The 20305-nt window shown below is 53.9% G+C and overlaps 1 protein-coding gene across 21 annotated transcripts in view; it reads right to left on the bottom strand.

The window, feature by feature from the left end:
• Positions 1-20305, bottom strand: part of PALD1 (phosphatase domain containing paladin 1) — a 151835-nt gene that overhangs the window by 52994 nt on the left and 78536 nt on the right. For 8 of the 21 annotated variants that reach the window (XR_014828074.1, XR_014828073.1, XM_084997223.1 and 5 more), the window contains 3 exons: positions 7677-7798; positions 5223-5378; positions 1139-2880 (listed from right to left, as the gene is read on the bottom strand). The exons of 2 other annotated variants lie outside the window; for them this stretch is intronic. Coding sequence is in view for 16 of the 19 variants with exons in the window: in XM_084997223.1 (XP_084853349.1) it covers positions 2352-2880; positions 5223-5378; positions 7677-7798 (807 nt within the window). In the remaining 3 variants the exon portion in view is untranslated. Of the gene's footprint in view, positions 1-1138; positions 2881-5222; positions 5379-7676; positions 7799-20305 lie in introns of those variants that run through there. 11 more of the 21 variants (XM_084997231.1, XM_084997233.1, XM_084997234.1 and 8 more) reach the window with 3 other exon arrangements.

The raw sequence follows: 20305 nt of genomic DNA, 5'->3' as shown, positions 1-20305 counted from the left end.
ACTGAAATGCGGGCCAGTGCCATCCATGTAACTGCCAGATGCCGGCCCACGGCTGGAGCAGCCTAGGAGCATGCGGCCACGCACACGGACACACCAGCCACTGCTGTGTATCCCCACCCACACCTCCTCGTGCAGGGCAGAGAAGTGCAGAGCTAACACACATACACACTCACAAACACAGTGGTGCACGTACTGCTTCACTCACATTTAGAAGCCATACAGAGCATCCATGGACTCTGCTGTGCTTGGAAATAACCCCAGGAGGCCACCCAACCTAGTGCTGTAGGTTCCATTCTGACCACCCCCAGCTGACCTTCAAACTAAAATCCAGAGGATCTGGAGTTCCTGTTGTGGCTCAGCAATAATGAATCCGACTAGTATCCACAAGGACAAGGGTTCGATCCCTGGCCTTGCTCAGTGGGTTAAGGATCTGGCGTTGCCATGAGCTATGGTGTAGGTCACAGACACAGCTTGGAGCCTGCGTTGCTGTGGCTGTGGTATAGGCCGGCAGCTACAGCTCTGTTTAGACCCCTAGTCTGGGAAGCTCTGCAGGTGGTTGCTGCAGGTGCAGCCCTAAAAATACAATTAATTAATTTAAAAGACCCCGAGGGTCTAATTTCCCTAATTCTGGAAGAGCTCATGGAGAAGAAGCCTGGGCTCGCACTCTCTCTGCCTCACTCTCCTTACTGCCTCTTTACACACCAATTTCTCAATGCGAGTGTGCACAAGCCTTCAGGGGCCTCAAGGGATCAAGGGGGACCTGTAGGGATGAGAAAAAGAAGTAGAGGCCGAGGTACACCCACCTTCACAGCCCTCGAAATTCCATGTTGCTCCATTTCCCTGGATAGAACAGTCCTTCACACTTGTGTGTGAATTAGCCTGTTCTGCTGTTTTCTTCAAAGAGGGGCTCAGCATAGCAGCCCTGGGCATCCAGGGTAAGATGGTAGAGCACGACGAGGGATGGGAAAGAAGAAGGATGTCCAGAAAAACCCACCTTCCGTGAGAATCAAGAGCACTAAGGGGGGGTGCTCTCAGCTCACTCTGCCCTCCTACCCTTACTCTGAAGGAGCAGGGACCCCAGCTTGCATCGGTTCTATAATACCTTCCCCACACTAAAGACATCAGCAGCCAGGCGCACTTCACATTTAGCTGTTTTTAATGCTCAAAAGCTCTGTACAAAAACAAAACGAAACAAAACAAATCACAAATGAATCCTCACAACACCCCTGTGAGGTAGGTAGGCAAGTATTATTCTCCCATTTTACAGATGGGGAAACTGAGGCAGAGAGGTGAAGTGACCGGCCAGTAGTCCCAGCACAGCTGAAAGTCAGGGCCAACCGTGAGAACACAAAGGATCCCTCTCCATTCAGCCCCGATCTCTGACCCCTCACCTAGACTCTGTCTGCGAAGAAATTAACACTTTTTATTACATGCGAAAATAAAACCAAAAATAACAAATCTGAAAAGGTAGTGAACAGACATACAGTAGATTTGCAAAAGAATTCAGCCAAGATGTTCAAATATTTTCCAATACTAGGTAGATGTGAACAACTTTGGCCTCGTCTCCCTTTTCAAATATCACCAGTGACACATCACCTGTTTTTCTGCACAGAGGTCGGTACGCAGCCAATGGAGGCCTCTTTGGCCCCAACGAGCCAGGCCAGGTGGAGAGCATGCCCACGGTTCAGCCCCTGCGATTCGGCGGAGACCAGTCCCCAGAGGGAGAGCCACATTCTCAGATCAACAGGCTTGCCTCGCCAGCCCCTCCGAGCATCCTTCCACCACCTGCCCGGAGCTGCCTGGCAGCTGCTAACGCAGCAACACTTGGCCCCTGCTGCTCCCACTGGAAGGCAGCTCAAGGGCGCGCAGGGAGGAAGGCCCCTCATGTCATCCCTGGCCCCCCACTCTCACACGCCCCAGTGCTCACTCAGGGTCACCCAGGAGTCCACGGGCTCCCACTGCAGCAGGTGGGTGCACGGGCGGCTGGTGTGGGGGGGGCAGTGAGGACATGCTTCCCCAGCCCTCCTGTCCACGCTCCCAGGGAACTGAGCTCCCAGGGAGCTTTTCCATGAGGCTGCACGCACCTTCTGGAAGCTCCTTCTTCCCCTCAGCTCCTTGGAAACCTTCATAGTTCTGCCAGCCCAGGGGTGGGGAGAGGCCCAAGGAAGGAGGGACAGAGACCTCTGCCTGGCCAGCGGGCGTGGGGCTGTCCTTCTTGAGGTCTCCAGGCTGGAGACAGGGCACATGAGAGGCAAGAAAACCGGGGAAAGCTGCCTGTAAGGGAACCAATCCAGCTGGAGCACTGTCCACTCCCCGGGAGCCCAGGGCTCCCAGGGCTCCCAGGGCAGTGCTCAGGCAGCAAAAGGGGAGAAGCCACGTGGGAAAACAGCGAGCGAGGAGAGAAGGAAACCAATGCTGGCTGGGGCCACTCTGCGCTGGGGGTCATGAGAACAGCTCAGGGGAGGGGAGAGGGTGGAAGTGGCGAGGAGCTTCCCTTGGCAACTTGCGGGGGTGAGCTCCTTGGAGCACGGATGCCACATTGGGCATCTGCCACTTACAAGGTGTCCCTCTGCGCTAACGGTCCTGAAAAAAACACCTTCAAAATTGAAAAGGGGTCCCCGCTGCTCCCAGGGCCTCCCCCAGTGAAGAGCACCAGACACCCCCAGCCTGCATAGGGGAGGTGGCCCTGCGGGCGGCGGCCACAGCAAGGGCAGCAGGGGGCGCGTCCTACAGGAAGTCCCCTGCGGCCGAGGGCTCGGGGCTGTGACTCTGCTCCTGCCACCGGCAGCGCAGCCTCGAGAAGGGCTGGTCCTCCACGCTCTCGAGCTCAGGGAAGCCCAGCTGGTTGAGGATCTCGTAGATGCCGGCCTTTGCTGCCACCTGGGGAGGACAGCAGAGATGCGGGCAGTGCTCCAGGGGAGGGAAGGTGTCATTCAGGTCCTCTGCCCCCTCCATCACACTGTCCTCCCCTCTCGGGGCTCGACAGACACAGAAGAGCCGGCCTCTTGCCAGCTCAGTGACCTGTACAAGGTTGCATATTGATTACCATTAATTTGCTCTGAGCTCCTGTTTCCTTATGGTGGGAAAGCAGTCGCCACCTCTGGCACCAGCGCTGCACAAAGCACTCGGCAGGTAGGAAGCGGAGAGCAGCGCAGGAGGCCACGCACGCCCTGTGCCTGTACAGCCCCATGCCTGGGCAGCCCTGCCACTCCCACTGGGATACTCAGGAGCAGATGCCCAGCTGCTCCAGGCGTCACAGCTGGACCCACAGTGAGTGCAGCAGAAGGGAGCATGGTTACCGGGCTAGCAAAAGCCCCTAGGCTGTGAATTCTGGCCGTGGACCAGGTGGGCCCACCATGGGCCTCAGCTCAGGCAAGCTACCTGGGGCCTCCCCAGATACCCTCCCTGGACAGCCCCATGGCCCAGGCCCTGGCACTAGACTCACACCATTCAACAACCAGTCCCCCACTCTCTCCACCATCCTGGGGGAGGGGGAGGATGCAGACTCCATTCCAAACCAAGGTCCCCAGGCAACCCTCCCCCCGCCCTCTGCTCATTCCCCGTGGCTGGAACCCATGCTCCCGGCTGGACCAGCAGTTCTCTCCCTCCTTGATGCCCTCAACACCCAGTGCCCAGGCTCCGCTGCAGAGGGCATCAAGCCCTTCTCCAGCCCCTGGCCCCACTCAACTTCCACTCTCCAAGCAGAACTTAAGTGGAACTGTCCTAGGTCCCCCACTTCCTCCACCTCCCAGAGGAAGCTGGGCCCAGGCCCGCTCAAAACAGTGACCCAAGGTGGCCTCAGTGTGACCCACCCCCGACAAGTCTCCTTACTCAACACTCATCTCCCCATGAACCACCTGAAGGTTCGTCTTCAGCGCAAATGCCCAGCAGCCACCATTCCTGCCACTGGGCACTGCACCGGCCTCCCTGCCTCTGTCGCCCTGGTTCCTCACAGCTCTGACCCCACACGCCTACCTGAGCCCCTATACCGGTCCCACACCCACCCTGTCTGAGGTCACCAGCCTCTTACTCTCCTGCCCTCCTGCCCCACCAAAGCTAATTTCATCCTTGAGTCTGGATTAGAACCGCCAGGACAGGCTCTTGAGGTCAGCGGGGGCCTGCATCCTGGTGGAGGGGTAATTACAGGTCACTTTGCCAAGGGGGAAGGAGGCCTTTCTCCTGAACTAGAGGTGCCGAGGTGGCAGCTCTGCCTCGAAAACCAGCCAAGCCGGGGAAGAACCCGGAAGGGCCAGAGAGGGATGGGGGAGGTGGCATGAGAGGACACTGGCGCAGGACAGACACGTGGGCTCTGGAGCGACCTGCTCTAATGCTGACTGTGAACAAGGCACGTAACACCTTTGCACTCAGTCTCCTCCTCTGTAGGATGGAGGGTAAGAGTCGCCACGTAGGGCAGACCTGCTGGCACACGCTCTGGCCGACGGCACCGTCTGTACCCCACAGAATCCCCACCACGACCTCCTGAGATGGTGCCAACTGTGCCAACATTATTTCCATCTTTTTTTTTTTTTTTTTTGTCTTTTTGCCTTTTCTAGGGCCGCTTCCATGGCATATGAAGATTCCCAGGCTAGGGGTCCAATCGGAGCCATAGCCACCGGCCTACGCCAGAGCCACAGCAACGCAGAATCCGAGCCACGTCTACAACCTACACCACAGCTCACTCACGGCAATGCCGGATCTCCAACCCACTGAGGAAGGCCAGGAATCGAACCCGCAACCTCATGGTTCCTAGTCAGATTCGTTAACCACTGCGCCATGATGGGAACTCCGTTATTTCCATCTTAATACTGAGGACAGAAGGTCAGTGGGGTCATCTAACTAACTAGTCCAAGGTCAGGGGTGAAAGGTGGCAGGTGGCCAGAGCGGGAAGCTGGAAGGGCACAGGAGAGGGATGCACACAACCATCGGCAAGCAGCGCCCAGGGGTCGTTGGCCGTGGGGACACATGGAGCAGGGCCCATCTGGCACCAGCTCTGTGCTGTCCCCACACGCCTTATCCCCCCTCTCCTCCTTGATCGTCCATTCGCTCACTGCCTGCCTAGCGTGGGTGCCATGCTGGGGACCCAAAGCCGAACAAGACAAGACCTCAGCCAGAGGGAAGCTTCCTGCAGAAGAGTGAGATGAGAACTCTGCCCATGCAACAGGCAGCTTGTCCCCGGGTGCCCACGGAAATCACACGGGGCAGTCTTGGCCTCCCGCCCTCACCTCCCGCATCCAGACGCTGAAGGGCCTCTGCCAGGAGCCGGCCTTCTCCAGGTGGAGGTACGCGTTGAAGAGCACCAGGCAGATGTAGCGCTCCAGGTACTGCACGCTCCGCAGCTGCAGCTGCCGCGCCTCCCGCTCCGATCTGGCTGCTCTCGCCTGGAGGACGGCACGGGGTGGGCATCAGAGCGGGAAGGGTCCATCCCCCCAAGGACCCTACACGCATCCCCCCCCACACACACACCCCCTACACACTATCACACACCCCCTACATGGTCACAGACTCACAGACACACCTCCCACTCCCATACACGTCACACACACCAACACCCCACAGTCATACACATATACACACTCACACACACACCCCGCTCACACCCCACATGCACTTGGTCACACACACCCTCTACACAGTCACAGACTCAAACACACACCCTTCACACACACACACACCACCTCCCCCGTACACGCTACTGCCCTCAGCCCCAGGGCAGGGATGGGAAGCAGAGATTCAGAAGGCAAGGCCAAGGACGTCACCCCTGCCCAGGTTACAAGAGTGGCCAACAGGGCGCACTGGCACCCAGAAGTCAGAAAACATCTCCCACCTGGGAGCTGGGGGAGATCAACCCAGCTTCCCTGAACCCAGCTTCCCTGAACCGCCCCCCGCTTTTCCTCGGGAGAGAAGAGGCAGCCGAGAGATTAAGGCAAGCTTCCCAGAGGGTGTGGGATTCAGCTGGGCCAAGAGGGCCTGGGCGGACTGGAATGGAGACAGCGACACCAGATAAGGTGACACAGAGGAAGGATGCTGCCAGCAGGTGGCGACTGGGAAGGGGCTGGCTTGGCTGGGACGAGGGAGCGAAGGGATGAGAGGGGAACAGGGCTGACACCCAACTGTGGAGTGGCCCTGGCGCCTGGGCAGTCTACCCTCGAAGCCGGACTCCCAACCCTGGTGGGCAGATGGCCGGGCCCCAGCCCAGACCCATCAGATGAGAACGTCCGAGAGATGGGCCTGGGCACCAGGATGTGAAAAGTTCCCCGGGCGACTCTGGGTGGTCAGGGCTGGCTTTAGTACTGGGGACCACTGAAGGTTGGAGCATAGGAGTGACCTGTTAACAGATGGCTCGTGGGAGACCAAAGCTCAGGGGAAGGGGACTTCATGGGGTCCTCTCCAGTTCTCCTCAGTGTGCGAAGCAGTAGTGAGCAGACCAGCAGAAAAGGCCCAGGACACACAAAGCCTGCAGGGTGTCTCCGCCACCACACCCGCTGCTCTCCTAACTCACCGAGGATGGACGGCTGCCCTGGGGGGAGCCTGGAGGGGGGAGCACCACATCTCACCTTGCACCCCCACTTCTTACCCAGGGCCCACAACAGCACCCTAGAAAAGGATGTGGCATAGCGGTCACGCCCTCTGGCACCCAGAACATCTGAGAGAGGCACAGCCAGCCCCCAGGCCTCCGGGAACCAGGGAGGGCAGTCTCCCAACAGCTGGGCCACAGCTGGAAGCCTTCCCACGCAGGCACACAATGTCAGCCTACGTGTGTCTCCTCCAGGCCACTTCAGAAAGGCTGCAGGGTACATCCCCCACCCCAGACATGACATGACCCACAGCCCCAAGAACCGGAAGCTGGAGTGGCCTTGCTTGTGGGGTCTGGGCTCCCCTACCTCCTGCTTTTGCCACGGGTGCCTCTGCTGCCTTTGCTCCCAGGGTCACCCAGGGTCACGTGAGTGGACAGTAACTTGCACAGCTGGCCCACCCACACTACCCAGAAGGAGCTCTGGAGTTGTGGGGATGGAGCAGAGGTGGACAGGGCCTGGGGCGGGGGTGAGGGAGTGCCCTGACTCCCTGGGAGACAGGATTGGGTTGTGGTCTTGGTTCTGCCATTTAAACTCTCAGCCCCACATTGCTGGAGGTCCGCCAGTCAGGAGACTACAGTGTGAGGAGGCACCTGGAAGCCCTGCAGAGCCACACGGGTCCAACCAGTGATGGAACGGGAAAGGAGCCACTGCACAGAAGTGGGGCTCGCCCAGGCCCCACCCCATGTCTGATGCAGCCAGTCCTGTGGCCTGAGGCACAGCGGGCAGCTGGACCAGGGACGACCTCCAAGAAGCGGAGGTATTGGAGGTGGGTTAGGGAGAAGGGGGAAGAAAGACGCCCTGAGAAGGGAAGGAAAGGGTCAAAGAGTGAGGTGGGTTCAAGGGGGACGGGGGTGGGAGGGCTTGTAGCAGCTGGGGGCCCAGATTCCAAAGCCCTGACTCTACAGACAGCGGGGCCAGTGAAGGCTTCTGGTGGATGTGAGCTTTGAAATGAATCACATGGTAACAGGGGTGGGGTGGAGTGGGGGCAGGGGACCTATTGTTTTAAGGATCAACCAACCAAGTACTCAAAAAAAAAGAAAAAAAAAAAAAAGCAACTTTGTTTACAAATGAGGCAGTGGACCAAAAAATAAAAGCTTTTACCTAAATACCAACTGTGGCCAATACAACACGACTCCGCGTGTCTCTAAGGATGACTCTTTCATGCCACGCAGGCCACACCAGCCCTTACGCAGCTGCCCAGTCTCCATCCAAAGGCCAGGAGCCTAGTTAGAAACACTTTCTTAGAAAGAAGGAAGGGGCATCGACCACAGTCTCACCAGGGCCAGAGTCACTTTAAACTACTTCCTGGATCTCTGAAGTCATGTCCTGCGGGGTGAAGAGCCCTCAGCTTCCGGCCTGGCACAGGGACACAGCCACACCAGCCCTACCCTCTCGTTCCCCTGAGCCCGTGGGCACAGAAGCCAGCTGCCCCCAGAGACACCGGTGAGGATAAGGAACATTTGGGGTGGGGAGGTAGAGCGATTTCTTCCAAGCTGTTCTGGCAAGGTAGGGTGGAATTATCTCTAAATTCAGGCCCCTGGGTCAAGGTGACGCCTGCCAGTCCCCCATAAGGTTCCGTGGGCACATCCTGCCCGACTGCAGTCTGTGATTTGAGACAATGACCCATCTTCCTGGCGAAGCCCTGGTTTCCTTAAAATCCCCCCCCCCTCCCATGGTGGCACTGTCTGGGGAGGACAGGCCAGCCGCCTCCAGGAGATAAAAATAGTGGAGCTGTCTTTAAATGGCCCAGTAGGCCAGGCTGTCATTAGCTGAGGTGGAGCAGACAAGCCTTCCTCGTCCTCTGGGGACTAAGCTTTAAAATAGACAGGGTCCAGGAATGGTGGCCGGGGCGCTGGGCATCTCAGGCCTCTCAAGCCTCTGGTCTGCACCGCATCCACGCCGGCGTGGCAGTGCCAGCAGTGGCTCTCCTGAAGCTCTGCTCTTCACTGCACCACCGGGAAGAGGCCCATGGGTGCCGGGCTGCAAAGCCCCCCAAGTGTGTCCAGAGCTTTCTGCACACTGGTGCCGGACCGAGCATGTCACACACAGATCTGATGATGAGATTCTAATATACCCTCCCAGCAACCCCATGAAGCAAGAGGGACTTTCCATCTTGCAGACAAGACTCAGCAAGGTCCGAGTTCCAAGCCAAGACATGAAGTCCAAAATCTGACCTCTCCTGCCACCCCAGCCCCTTTCACCACAATCAAGTTCAGCCACTTCCTGCCTCACTCTTGCCTCTGTCCTTCTTTCTACCCCCTCCTCTCTTCCCCCTGCCTGGATGCCCTCCCCTCCGCCTGGCCTGGCCTGTTCAGCTTGCCTCTCCAGGGCCCAGGATAGGCCCCCTGCCCCGCCCCACACGGCGCCCTTCTCCGCCTCCTCTGTCCTGAGCCAGTTCATTAACTGCTGTGTTACATTCCATCTTGAGGGGTTCTGCTTGCTCTGCCAAGGCACGAGTGGTCTCTCCAGGACAGCGGGCAGCCAGGGGAAATGCACCAGATGATAACCAGGTTTCCAGCTCCACCTCCCCCCCACAGCCCCAAGTGTCTGACCAGGACCCTGTGTGCAGAGGGTGCCTGGCTGGTCAGTAGGCACTCGCCTTTCATCGCCTGACTCCGTCTCAAACACTCAGCGTCATCTGGAACCCAGATCCCAGACTCGACCCTGGGGACTCCCACACAGGCCCCTGTACCCGGGACTCCAGACTCAGACACGCAACCGCTGTTCAAGCGCTCCACGCAGATACAGTTCAGGCTCCACAAATTCCAAAACACCCCAAACGGACCTCCAGAGCACTGCCCACACCTGCCCCCTGCACAAGCTTGCCATGTCAGAGGCAACTGCGTCCTTCCTGCTGCTCAGGCCATTTCTTCTCGACCTCTCCCTCTCTCAGCCCCGCATCCAACCAATCAGGGAATCTTGTGGTTGCTGCATCAACACACTCCCAGAGGCCACCCAACTCTCGCGCCCCAGTCAAGCTGCCTCAACTCCATGATGGTGCCTGATGAGCTTCCCTGCCACCGCCCACCCCCTGCCCCTGCTGTCTATTCTCAACCTGGACCAGAACGACTCTGCTAGGATGTGACATCATTTTGGAAGCCTCCCCACCCACCCCCCAGGAACAAGCATGGGCTGGTGACCACTGTCCTTCAGCTGAGGTGGGGTCCAGGCTGGGCACGCAGCTGACAGCCCTTCAAGATGGTCAGTTTCTGCGGGGCAGGGTCCCAGAGCTCCAACTGCATCCTCCTTCTCAAAGTTCAATGTCACCCCTCTCCTTGAGGGTTTTGCATGCACCCCTGCAGGCTCCATCCTCAGGCCTGTGGGGCAGAGCGGCCTCAAGCACCAAGAAACTTTCCAAAACTAGTCCCTAGAAGAGAGAAAGTGGCCCTCCGCCCAGAGGCAGGTAACTAGTTTTCCAAAGATGTCATTATTTTTTCATTTTAGGGCCGCACCTGCGGCATATGGAAGTTTCCAGGCTAGGGGTCAAATAGAAGCTGCCGCTGCCGCTGCCACCTACACCACAGCAACAGAAACACCAGATCTGAGCTGTATCTTCAACCTACACCACAGCTCACGGCAACACCAGATCCTTAACAAGCTGAGCAAGACCAGGGATCGAACCTACATCCTTATAGGTACTAGTTGGGTTCTTAACCCGCTGAGCCACAATAGGAACTTCTCAAAGATGTCCTATTTTGATCAGCACTTTCAAAGCATGAGGGGCTAAACTTGGCACCAGGGGCTTTTCTGTGTGCTCTTCACTCAACAAATATTGTTCACCCCGAGGCCAGGCTCTGGGGTTCAGTGGCGACCAGACTTGGTCCCAGTCCTTGGAGCCCAATGTCCCTGCTCATAGCCCAGGGAGTCAGCCTGGTGTCCCAGCCACCTTACACTCTACTCCCATCCCACCAGTACCCAGACTGGTGCTCCCACTCCCCGCCACCCCTCAAAGTAGGCAGGGCAGCAGTAGTGTCCCCAGGTGACAGCTGGAAAAGCAGAGGCCCAGGCAGCTTAGAGCGACTTGACCAAGGTTGCACTGGAAGTTACTAGCAGAGCCAGAGCTAGAACCTGAATTTCTAACCCCAGAGCCTGGGCTCTTTCGGTTGCTGGAGAAGAGTGCCCTCTCCTGGAGACCAACAACAGGGACAAAGAACCAAAAGGTATAGAGACAGTAGGGAGCAGGTTTCCCATTTAATTACAGAATGACTTATGACTTACTCAACTTTCCCCTTTCCAGCCACTCAGATCAGACCTCTGTGGAGCCCTACTTGTGTCAGACAGGGTCTGAGTCAGGAGTTGGCAGGGTCTGATGAGCCCGCGCACATGGAGCACAGACGAGCAGCAGAGACAGGCACCCCTGGTGACAACCACAACCCTGACAATGACAGTAAGCACAGAGGCAGGGTCCCAGGAGACGGGGAGTGTGCTGGCTGAGGAAAGGGGGGAGGGGAGGCTGGGGCTGAGATCTACACCCCTCCCAAACTGCTGAACATCTCAAGCCTGGTGGTACACCCTCAGAAACCAAGCCCGGGCAGGCTGGCAGTGCTCACTGGATGGCCGCTGCTGAGCCAACTAGGCAAATCCCCCCGGGGAAGGCGGAAGTAGTTCCAGCTCCGGTGGACAGTGGGAAGGAAGGGAAAGTGAGGGAGGTCTCGGCCACTGGGAACATGAGTGCACTCACACATACTCACACTTCCACACTCACATGCACCCCGTCACGCACACACTCCGCCCAACAGCCGACCCGCTGGCCCTATCTGGGACCAGTGAGAGCCTTGCGAAACAATCCTTTCCTTCTGTCTTAGTTCTGTGACAGCTCCCCAGCATCCCAGGGCTGCTCTACTTGCACAGCCTGGACCCAGGAGACACATGACCTACTGCAGTGAGGTCTCCAGGGAGTGACTTGGGCCAAGCGAGAATCTTAGAGAGACTAAGAGAGACCCCAGCTGCGGCTCAGAGCCAGCGCTGTCTCTCTTTACGATTTTCTTAAGAAAAGATCTTGGTCCTTGGGGTGCTGAGCTGGACCTCTCTGACTCTGAGCAGCTCTGCACCAGCCAAGGGTGGGGCATCCGGGAGGGGCTGGTGGCTTCCTTGTTAACCCCTTTTTTCTGCCACCAGAGAACCGTCCCCTGAGCTGTGGCCGTCACGGTGAGGGGAAGGAAGGTAGGTTGAGGAGCTGGGAGACAGGTTCAGATCCTGCCTCTGGCTGGTCTCCAAACTTCATTAGGCCTTGGTGTCTCCCTCTGTAAAATGGGTCTAATAAAACCCACCCTCATTACCTCACCAGCTACTCTGAGGGCCAGAGGAGACAGGGAAGTTCTCAGAAAACTCAAAAAGCACTGCTCCAAGCTAAAGCATCACAGCCTTTTTAAAAGAAATCTCAACTGGAGGCCAAAAGACAGTTTACTTCTCTCCCTGTGGCCACCTTCACCTCAGATTTCCTTCAAACTCTTTCTGAAGAGACCAATGGGAGACACATCATACAGTTTTAAACACAGGATACTAAGAATCAACATCACTAGCCACGGCTAAGGAAAGTTCCCCTGGCACTAATGAGTCTAACAGGACTTCCTCCAGGAGCCCTGACCTTGGTTTCTGTCACAAATATTTTCCTTTTCCAGGCCCAGCAGAAAACAACTCATTCACCAGATGGTGTCACCGCTGTGGGCTGGGCCATCCTGGGTTCTCCTCACTCAGGGGCCCAGTCTTCTCACCTCTATCCCAACCTCACAGAGTGGCTTAGTTCAAAGGGTTTTCTCTTTCATTTTTCCCTTTGAGGAATTTTTTTTAATACCCTGAGCATTCTGGAGTTCCCATCGTGGCTCAGTAGTTAACGAATCTGACTAGAAACCATGAGGTTGTGGGTTCGATCCCTAGCCTCGCTCAGTGGGTTAAGGATCCGGCGTTGCCGTGAGCTGTGGTGTATGTTGCAGACGTGGCTCAGATCTGGCATTGCTGTGGCTGTGGCATAGCCCAGTAGCAAGAGCTCCGATGAGACCCCTAGCCTGGGAGCCTCCATATGCCACGGATGTGGCCCTAGAAAAGACAATCAAAAAAAAAAAAAAAGGCAAAATACCCTGAGCATTCTGGACACACAGCGGGTGATCAGGCCTTGACCCGACCTCACTGACACCCAAGAGAATGGAGGGGGCATCATGGACTGCAGCCCCCGGAGGCCAGGCAGCCGGAGACAGGCCTGCTCAGACAGCGGGGCCAAGACCGCTACATCAGGGAAGGCGTGTCTCCATGGAAAATGTGTGTGTGGCTTGGTCCCATGCTCCTCTGCAGCCAGGACTGGAGTCTGGGATGTGTTCCTGTCCTCTGGTCTCCTCCCCCTACGCAGGCTGGGAAGACAGGGGCAAGGAGCACGCCTGCCAGGCCTTATTTTTCTCCCAGTGAGGCTGGCCATGGGCAAGGGAGACAAAGCTGTGCCACCTCCTCCTTGGGCGGCCATGTGGCCCAGTGAAGGGGGCCTGATCTGGAGCCAGGGCCTGGGGTCTCAAAAGTAGTGTGTTCTCAGGCAGGCCCAGTGCCTCCCTTCCCCAAATGGAGGTAACGGCACAAGCTACTGTGCCGGGCACAGGCACAGGGAAGATGGAGCCAGACTGTGGATGGGAAAATGTCCAGTCCACCTGGCGTGGACATCTCCCAGGCTGGTCCTGGGTTGGCCAAGGACACATGGGGCCTGGGTCCCCTGTGACTCCCCTCTCCCAGCCCACCCCACCCAGGCACCAGGACCCTCATCACATCCGGGTATGGGGGAACAGCAGGGCTCACCGAATCCTTTGCCTCAGCATCACAGAAGCCTCTCCCATACCTCATCTAGGGACACGTAAATCCAGCAAGCAGTGGCCCTGCCTCCCTGCCCTCACTGCACCTCGGGGAAGACCCCTGCTGGAAATACTGCAATTACCTAATGCAGAGGGAACCAGAGCCTTTTTGCAAACCCCCAATGAAATCAGGAATCCAGGGGATGAGCACTGGCAGCTGCCACGTCACAAGAGAGACCATGGGACCTTCCGTGCCCCGGTGGCAGCCCCCGGCACCACCCATGACTGTGACAGCCAAAACCAAGCCGAATCTGATCAAGCCTCCATTCCACTCAATTACAGGAAGCCCAGGAACTGCAACACAGGCTCAACTAAATCCAGGGGTGCAATTAGCAAGACACAGACTTCGGGATGCCAGGTAAGACAACCCCGTTACCTCACCACACTCACTTTGGGGGGAGGAAAGGAGGAGAAATGTTCTAGATTCAATGCGACCCAAGGGCCTCAACAGCCAAATGCCAGCTGTGGCTCTTGTCTGGGTCCTGATCCAGTTGCAGAAAGACTTTGTGAGATGAGTGAGAAAACCTAACACGGACTGGGTACTGGAGGATGAGAAATCACTGCTGCTTTAGGTGTGATAATGGCGTTAGGATGATCTGTGTTAAAAGCTCCCCCTTCTTTAAGGTATGTGCTGAAACGTTTACAGAGGAAGTAACATGAGGGCTGTGATGTGCTTCACAATCATCCAGTGGGGGTGGTGTGGGCACTGTCGGGGCTCTGGGTGAAATCAGACTGGCCCTGACTCCTGAAGCTGGGAGGTGGGCACACAAAGCTTCATGAAATTATTCTCCCTGTTTTGAAATTTTCTGTTAGAAATTTTCCAAAATAATTGAAAAAAAAAAAAAAAGTTCCTACTTTTCAATTCGGTCAATAATCCTACCTCTAAGAACCAGCCCACAGAAGCAAACTACACAAATGAAAGAGCAGCTTGCACTGGGAGGTTCACTGTATCATCACCTGTCCAGAGAACAGGAAGTAATCTCATGGACCACCTCCACACAAGAGCAGGTGACACAGGGCATACCCACTCACCTGCGTGTTATGCCGACATGAGGTATGATGATTTAAAGGTTCTTCAACAGACAGGCTGAAGTGTCCATGAGCTATGTGTCCATAAGCCCCTCCTCCTTCTACTAGAATATAAGCTCAGTGAAGCTTCACTCACCGTTCCACCCCCAGACACAGGACAGGCGCACAGTAAGCATGCGCCAGCTGAGCGCATTTAAATGCAACCTCATCCAGGTCAATGAGCAGGTCAGCCTGTGCACGCACAATGGTCACACCTGGGACAGGAAGTGCGTGCAGGTGCACGAGGACCAGAAAGGGAGAGGCAAAACCGAAACCATCGCTGGGAGGCTGGGCAGTGGTCTAACATCGCTGCCATAACCACAGACAAGCTACCGACAGTCCTCATCACTGCTGGGTGACCTCACCATGCAGACGGGGACTTAGACACACTCTGAGCCCTCCTTTCTGATCCAAGGCAGAGCGGCAACCTCCGTGTTCCCCCACTCATCTCCCCGAGGGCCCTGAAATAGTTTTATCGCTGGCAGAAGTGCCCTCGCCAAGTTCCAGGAGCTGTTTTCTTAATCGCTTGTTACTGAGGTGTCAGCGGACTGCTGGAGCTGGCAGGGGCCAGGGAAGGGAAAGGCACTGTCTGGGGCTCCAGGGGCAGGGCAGGAGGCCAGGGAGCCATGTGCTGGGGAGAGTCTCAGAATCCCGAGGCTGGGGGCTCCTGGGAGGAAACCTTCCAATGCGCAGGACGTGGACGGGACCTGAGAAGCTCCCAGACAAATGGAGCCTGTGTAGGCGGTACAGCCCCACCTGAGCCTCGGCTTGGGTCCATTTCCATTCAGAGGTTGGGGGGGCAACCAGGTAAAGGAGCCTCACCTGCATATGCAGGATCCCCACCTGTACCGAGCACCTGGGGACTTCCAGTGTGAAAGCAAACAGCCAGAAACCAGGGTTAAGACACAGAGGAGTCAGCCCATCAGAGGGAAAGCAGGGAGAAGCAGCTGCCTCTGAAGCCTCGGCAAGCGCTCCACTACTCACGAGGGAACCAGGGGCCAAGACTCTGGTCACAGGTGCCGCAGGGCAGGAGGGCTCAGGGCTGGGAGTTCCTGCTCTGCCATCAAGTCACATGGGGCCGGGGCAGCCTGCTCTGCTGCTCAGCTATACACAGAGGGGCCAGATGCTCTCCAAGTCCCCTTGGCACTAAAACTTGAGAGTCCATTCAGGGGGAGCTGAAGTTAGGAAGAACATCACAGGACACTCTGCCGTACAGTGACCCTTGGGCCTCCCATTTTCCAGGATTTACCATGCGCCAGCCAAACCCGGTGCTTCTAGACCCCACATCCTTCCCACACACAGCCCAGGGCCAGGAAGGAGCATCAGTTCAGCCAGCAGGTGAGGGGACATGCGGTCAGAGTATGAAGATGGTGCGGCCAGAACCCAGCTCCCTCCAACTCCCACACCCCTGCCCTCCCCCTTATCAGCCCAGAACTATCTAACCTGCTTTCTTCCCATCTACATGTGGATTGACGCTGGGCCACAAAGCTCGTAATAAGTGCGTTTCAGGATCCACACACACAGGCCCGGCTGGCCATGTGCCCCTTCAAATCAGCTGGAATGGCTCAGATCACCCTGGCCTTAGACCCGTCTTGGGCTCTGGGTCTGGCCAGGCCAGGCAGAACACAGGGGGACCCAGCAGGAGGCATTCTGCCTTTCTGACTAAAGTAAACACTGGCCTCGTCGCCAGAAGCAGCAATAATTCCCCAAATCTAGGTCCACGGCCAGTTTCCCAAGTCCACAGGCATTTAGAAATAGAAGTCTTTTCAAGGACTGTCCTCTAGCCTGAGAACAGCCACTCTATTTTGCTGGTGTTAAAATATCCTTTCTCTTATGAGATGCCAGCCATAGGAGATGGTAGTTGGGTTTGTTCATTTTTGCTCCTTTCCTTCCTTCCTCCCCCCCCACATGGGCGTGTTTAACAAGGTCACACATTGGCAACCCTAGAAAGGTCCTTCCTTCTGTTAACACGGGTGTGTGACACCCTGACTATAGGAATAAGGGTGCTTGGGGTTCTTTCTGTTTTCTCCAACAGCCCTTCCAGGCGTCTATGAATAGACAACCTCTGAGATTCGTGTCCTTATAAAGAGATACCAGAGAGCCCCCCCTCCCTTCTCCTCTCTGTACACACACACATACACACACACATACCCGTGAGGACAGGCCATGTGAGGACACAATGAGAAGGCGACTGTACGTAAGCCAGGATGAGAGCCCTCACTAGAAACCCAATCAGCCAGAACCCTGACCGTGGACTTGCCAGCCTCCAGAACTGAGAGAAAATAGATGTGTGCTGGTTAAGGCATGCAGTCTGTGGTATTCCGGCATGCCAGCCCCGCTGACTAATGCGCTTGTGATACCCTCTCTCCCTCTCCTGTCTCCGCATCTGTAAAAAGTGAGAGGGTAACATTCTATGATGAGGCCAGTGTCATCCTAATGCCAAACCAAACACCTCATAGGAAAAACCACAGATCAATAGCACTGATGAATGGGAGGCAAAAATCCTCAACAAAGCAAAGGCAGCAATATCTAAAGACAGTCACATACCATGACCAACTAGGGTTTAATCTCAGGAATGCAAGCTTGGTTTAATACCCAAAGATCAATTCAAACAATAACCTATCCCAAAGGAAGAAAGGGCAAAAACCAGAGAATCATCTCAATGGACAGAGAAAAAGCATTTGACAATATTTAACATCTCATCATTAAAAAAAAAAAAAAAACACACACACACTTAGTAAACTACAAATGGAAGGAAATTTCTGCAATCTGACAAAAGAAGTCTATGAAATCATACTTAATAGTGAAAGACTGAAAGCTTTCCTCTTTTATTTATTTTTTTTTTTTTTGCCTTGCTTTTTAGGGCTGCACCCACGGCATATGGAAGTTCTCAGGCGAGGGGTCAAATTGGAGCTGCAACTGCCGCCTCCACCACAGCCACAGCAGTGAGGGATCCTAGTCTCATCTATGACCTACGCCACAGCTCACGACAATGCCGGATCCTTGACCTACTGAAGGAGGCCAGGGATCAAACCCACATCCTTATGGATACGAGTCAGGTTTGCTTCTGCTGAGCCACAATGAGAACTCTGAAAGCTTTCCTTTTAAGATCAGGAATAAGACCATGATGTCTGCTCCTGGCACTTCTAGTCAACATTGTGCAGGAAGATCTTGCCAGGGCAATCAGACAAGAAAATTAATAAAAGGCATCCCTCCAGATTGAAAAGAAAAATCTATTTGCAGACGACATGATCTTGCATATAGAAAATTCTTAAGGAATTCTCTAAAAAAGTAAAAGTATTAGAACTAATAAATGAGTTCTCCAAGACTGAAGACAGAAGAACCATATACAAATATCAGTTGTATTTCTATACAGTAGCAGTGAACAAACTAAAAAAAATGAAATTAAGAAATCAATTCCACTTACAATAGCATAAAAATAGTAAAATACTCAGGAATAAATGTGACATAGGAAGTATAAAATTTACATTGTGGAAACTTTAAAACATCATGTGAGAAATTAAAGAAGACCTAAATACATGGAAAGCTATCTCATTTTCATGGATCAGAAGAGTGACTATTGTTAACACGGCAATACTCCCTAAACGGATGCAGTGCAATCCCTATCAAAATCTCAGTCGGCATCTTTGCAGAAATTGACAAGCTGAGCCTACAATCCGTGTGGAAATGCAAGGGACCTAGAAGAATAAAAAAATCCTGAAAAAGAAAATCATAGCTGGAGAACTTACACTTCCTGGTCTCAAAAACGTCAATACAAAGCTACAGTAATGAACACACTATAAATTGTCATAGGGTAGACAAACAGATCAGTCAATAGATCAGTGAAATAGAATTGAGAGCCCAGAAATAGATCCTCACATTTAGAGTCAATGCTTTTCTTTAAGGGTGTCAAAATAGTTCATACGAGGAAAGAATTATCTTTTCAACAAATGGTGCTGGGACACCTGGTTATCTACATGCAAAAAGAATGACGTTAAACCCCACCTCAAATTTTAAAATTAACTCAAAATAGATCAAAGACTAAATAAGAGTTCTAACTATAATATTTTCAGAAGAAAACAGGGGTAAAATCCTTATGGTCTTAGATTAAGCATGTCACCAGAAGCACAAGCAACAAGAGGAAAAACAGATAAACTGGACACAGTCAAAATTTAAAACTTGGCGTTTCCATAGTGGCTCAGTGGAAGTGAATCTGGCTAGTATCCATGAGGACGCAGGTTCGATCCCTGGCCTTGCTCAGTGGGTTAAGGATCTGGTGTTGCCATGAGCTGTGGTGTAGGTCACAAATGTGGCTTGGATCCCGTGTTGCTGTGGCTGTGGCATAGGCCAACAGCTATAGCTCTGACTCGACCTGTAGAATAGGCCTGGGAACTTTTTAGGGCCACACTCCAAATGCTGCGAGTGAAGCCCTAAAAAGACAAAAAAAAAAAAAAAAAAAAAAAAAAAAAAAATTTAAAACTTGCATGCTTCAAAGGACGTCATCAAGACAGTGAAGACAACCTCAAAAATAGGGAAAAAAGTTTTGCAAATCATATATCTGATATGTCTCTGAAATATATAAGGATATTTAGCATATATGAAAAACTACATATGACTTAATAATAAAAAGATTAAAAAACCAATGTAAAAATGGGCAAAGGATCTGAATAGACAAATCCCCAAGAAAGATACAAAAATGGCCAATAAGCTCAGGAAGAGATGATTAACATTAGTCATAAGAGAAATGCAAATCAAAACCATGATAAAGCAGCATTCACATCCAATGGGATAGCTCGAATCAAAAAGGACAATCACTAGGAGTTCCCGTTGTGGCTCCTGACTAGTAACCATGAAGATGCAGGTTCAATCCCTGGCCCCACTCAGTGGGTTAAGGATCCAGCGTTGCCGTGAGCTGTGGTGTAGGTCACAGATGTGGCTTGGATCCAGCACTGCTACAGCTGTGGCGCAGGCCAGCAGCTGTAGCTTCGATTCAACCCCTAGCCTGGGAACCTGCATATGCTGCAGGTGCGGCCCTAAAAAGACAAAAAGAAGAAAAAAAAAAAGGACAATCACTAGTGCTGGAGAGGATGTGGAGAAACTGGAACCTTCGCACACTGCCAAGGAGAATGGATAATGGTGCAGCCACTTCAGAAAAGTCTGGCAGTTCCCAAGAGACGAAACCTAGAGTTATAAAATGACCCAGCAATTCCACTCCTACATACCTATCCAAAAGGACTGAAAACATGTCCACACAAAATCGTGTACATGAATGCTCACAGCAGCATTATATTCCTAATAGCCGAAAAGTGGAAACAAGCCAATGTCCACCAAAGGCAGAAGAGACAAACAAAATGTGATAGATCCACACAACAGAACAGCATTCAGTCATAGAAAAGAAGGAAATACTGATTCATGTTCAAACATGCTAAGAAAAAGAAGCCAGTCACAAAGGACCAAAAAGTGTATAGTTCCATTTATATGAAATGTCTCGAAGAGGCAAAGGTCCAGAGACAGAAAGTAGATTGGTGGTTGCCGAGGGCTGGGGGAAGAGGGAAATGGGAAAGACTATGAATGCGTGTGAGAGGTGTCTCTTAGGGGTGATGAAAATGTCCTAAGCTTGATTGAGGTAATGATGGTTATGCAGCTCTGTGAATGTGCAGAAACCACTGGCAGGCACATTCTTTTTTTTTTTGTCTTTTTAGGGCCGCACCTGTAGCATATGGAGGTTCCCAGGCTAGGGTTGAATTGGAGCTACAGGTGTTGGCCTACACCACAGCGCATGGCAATGCTAGATCCTTAACCCACTGAGCAAGGGCAAGGATCAAATCTGCT

The sequence above is a fragment of the Sus scrofa genome, chromosome 14, assembly GCF_054392235.1.
Source record: "Sus scrofa isolate SSC_HxYL_T2T_F1_AM1 chromosome 14, Sscrofa_HxYL_maternal_Yorkshire_Landrace_v2.0, whole genome shotgun sequence".
Taxonomy (NCBI): Eukaryota; Metazoa; Chordata; class Mammalia; order Artiodactyla; family Suidae; genus Sus; species Sus scrofa.
Note: the sequence above shows the minus strand (reverse complement) of the source record. Positions and strands in the feature narration are given on the sequence as shown.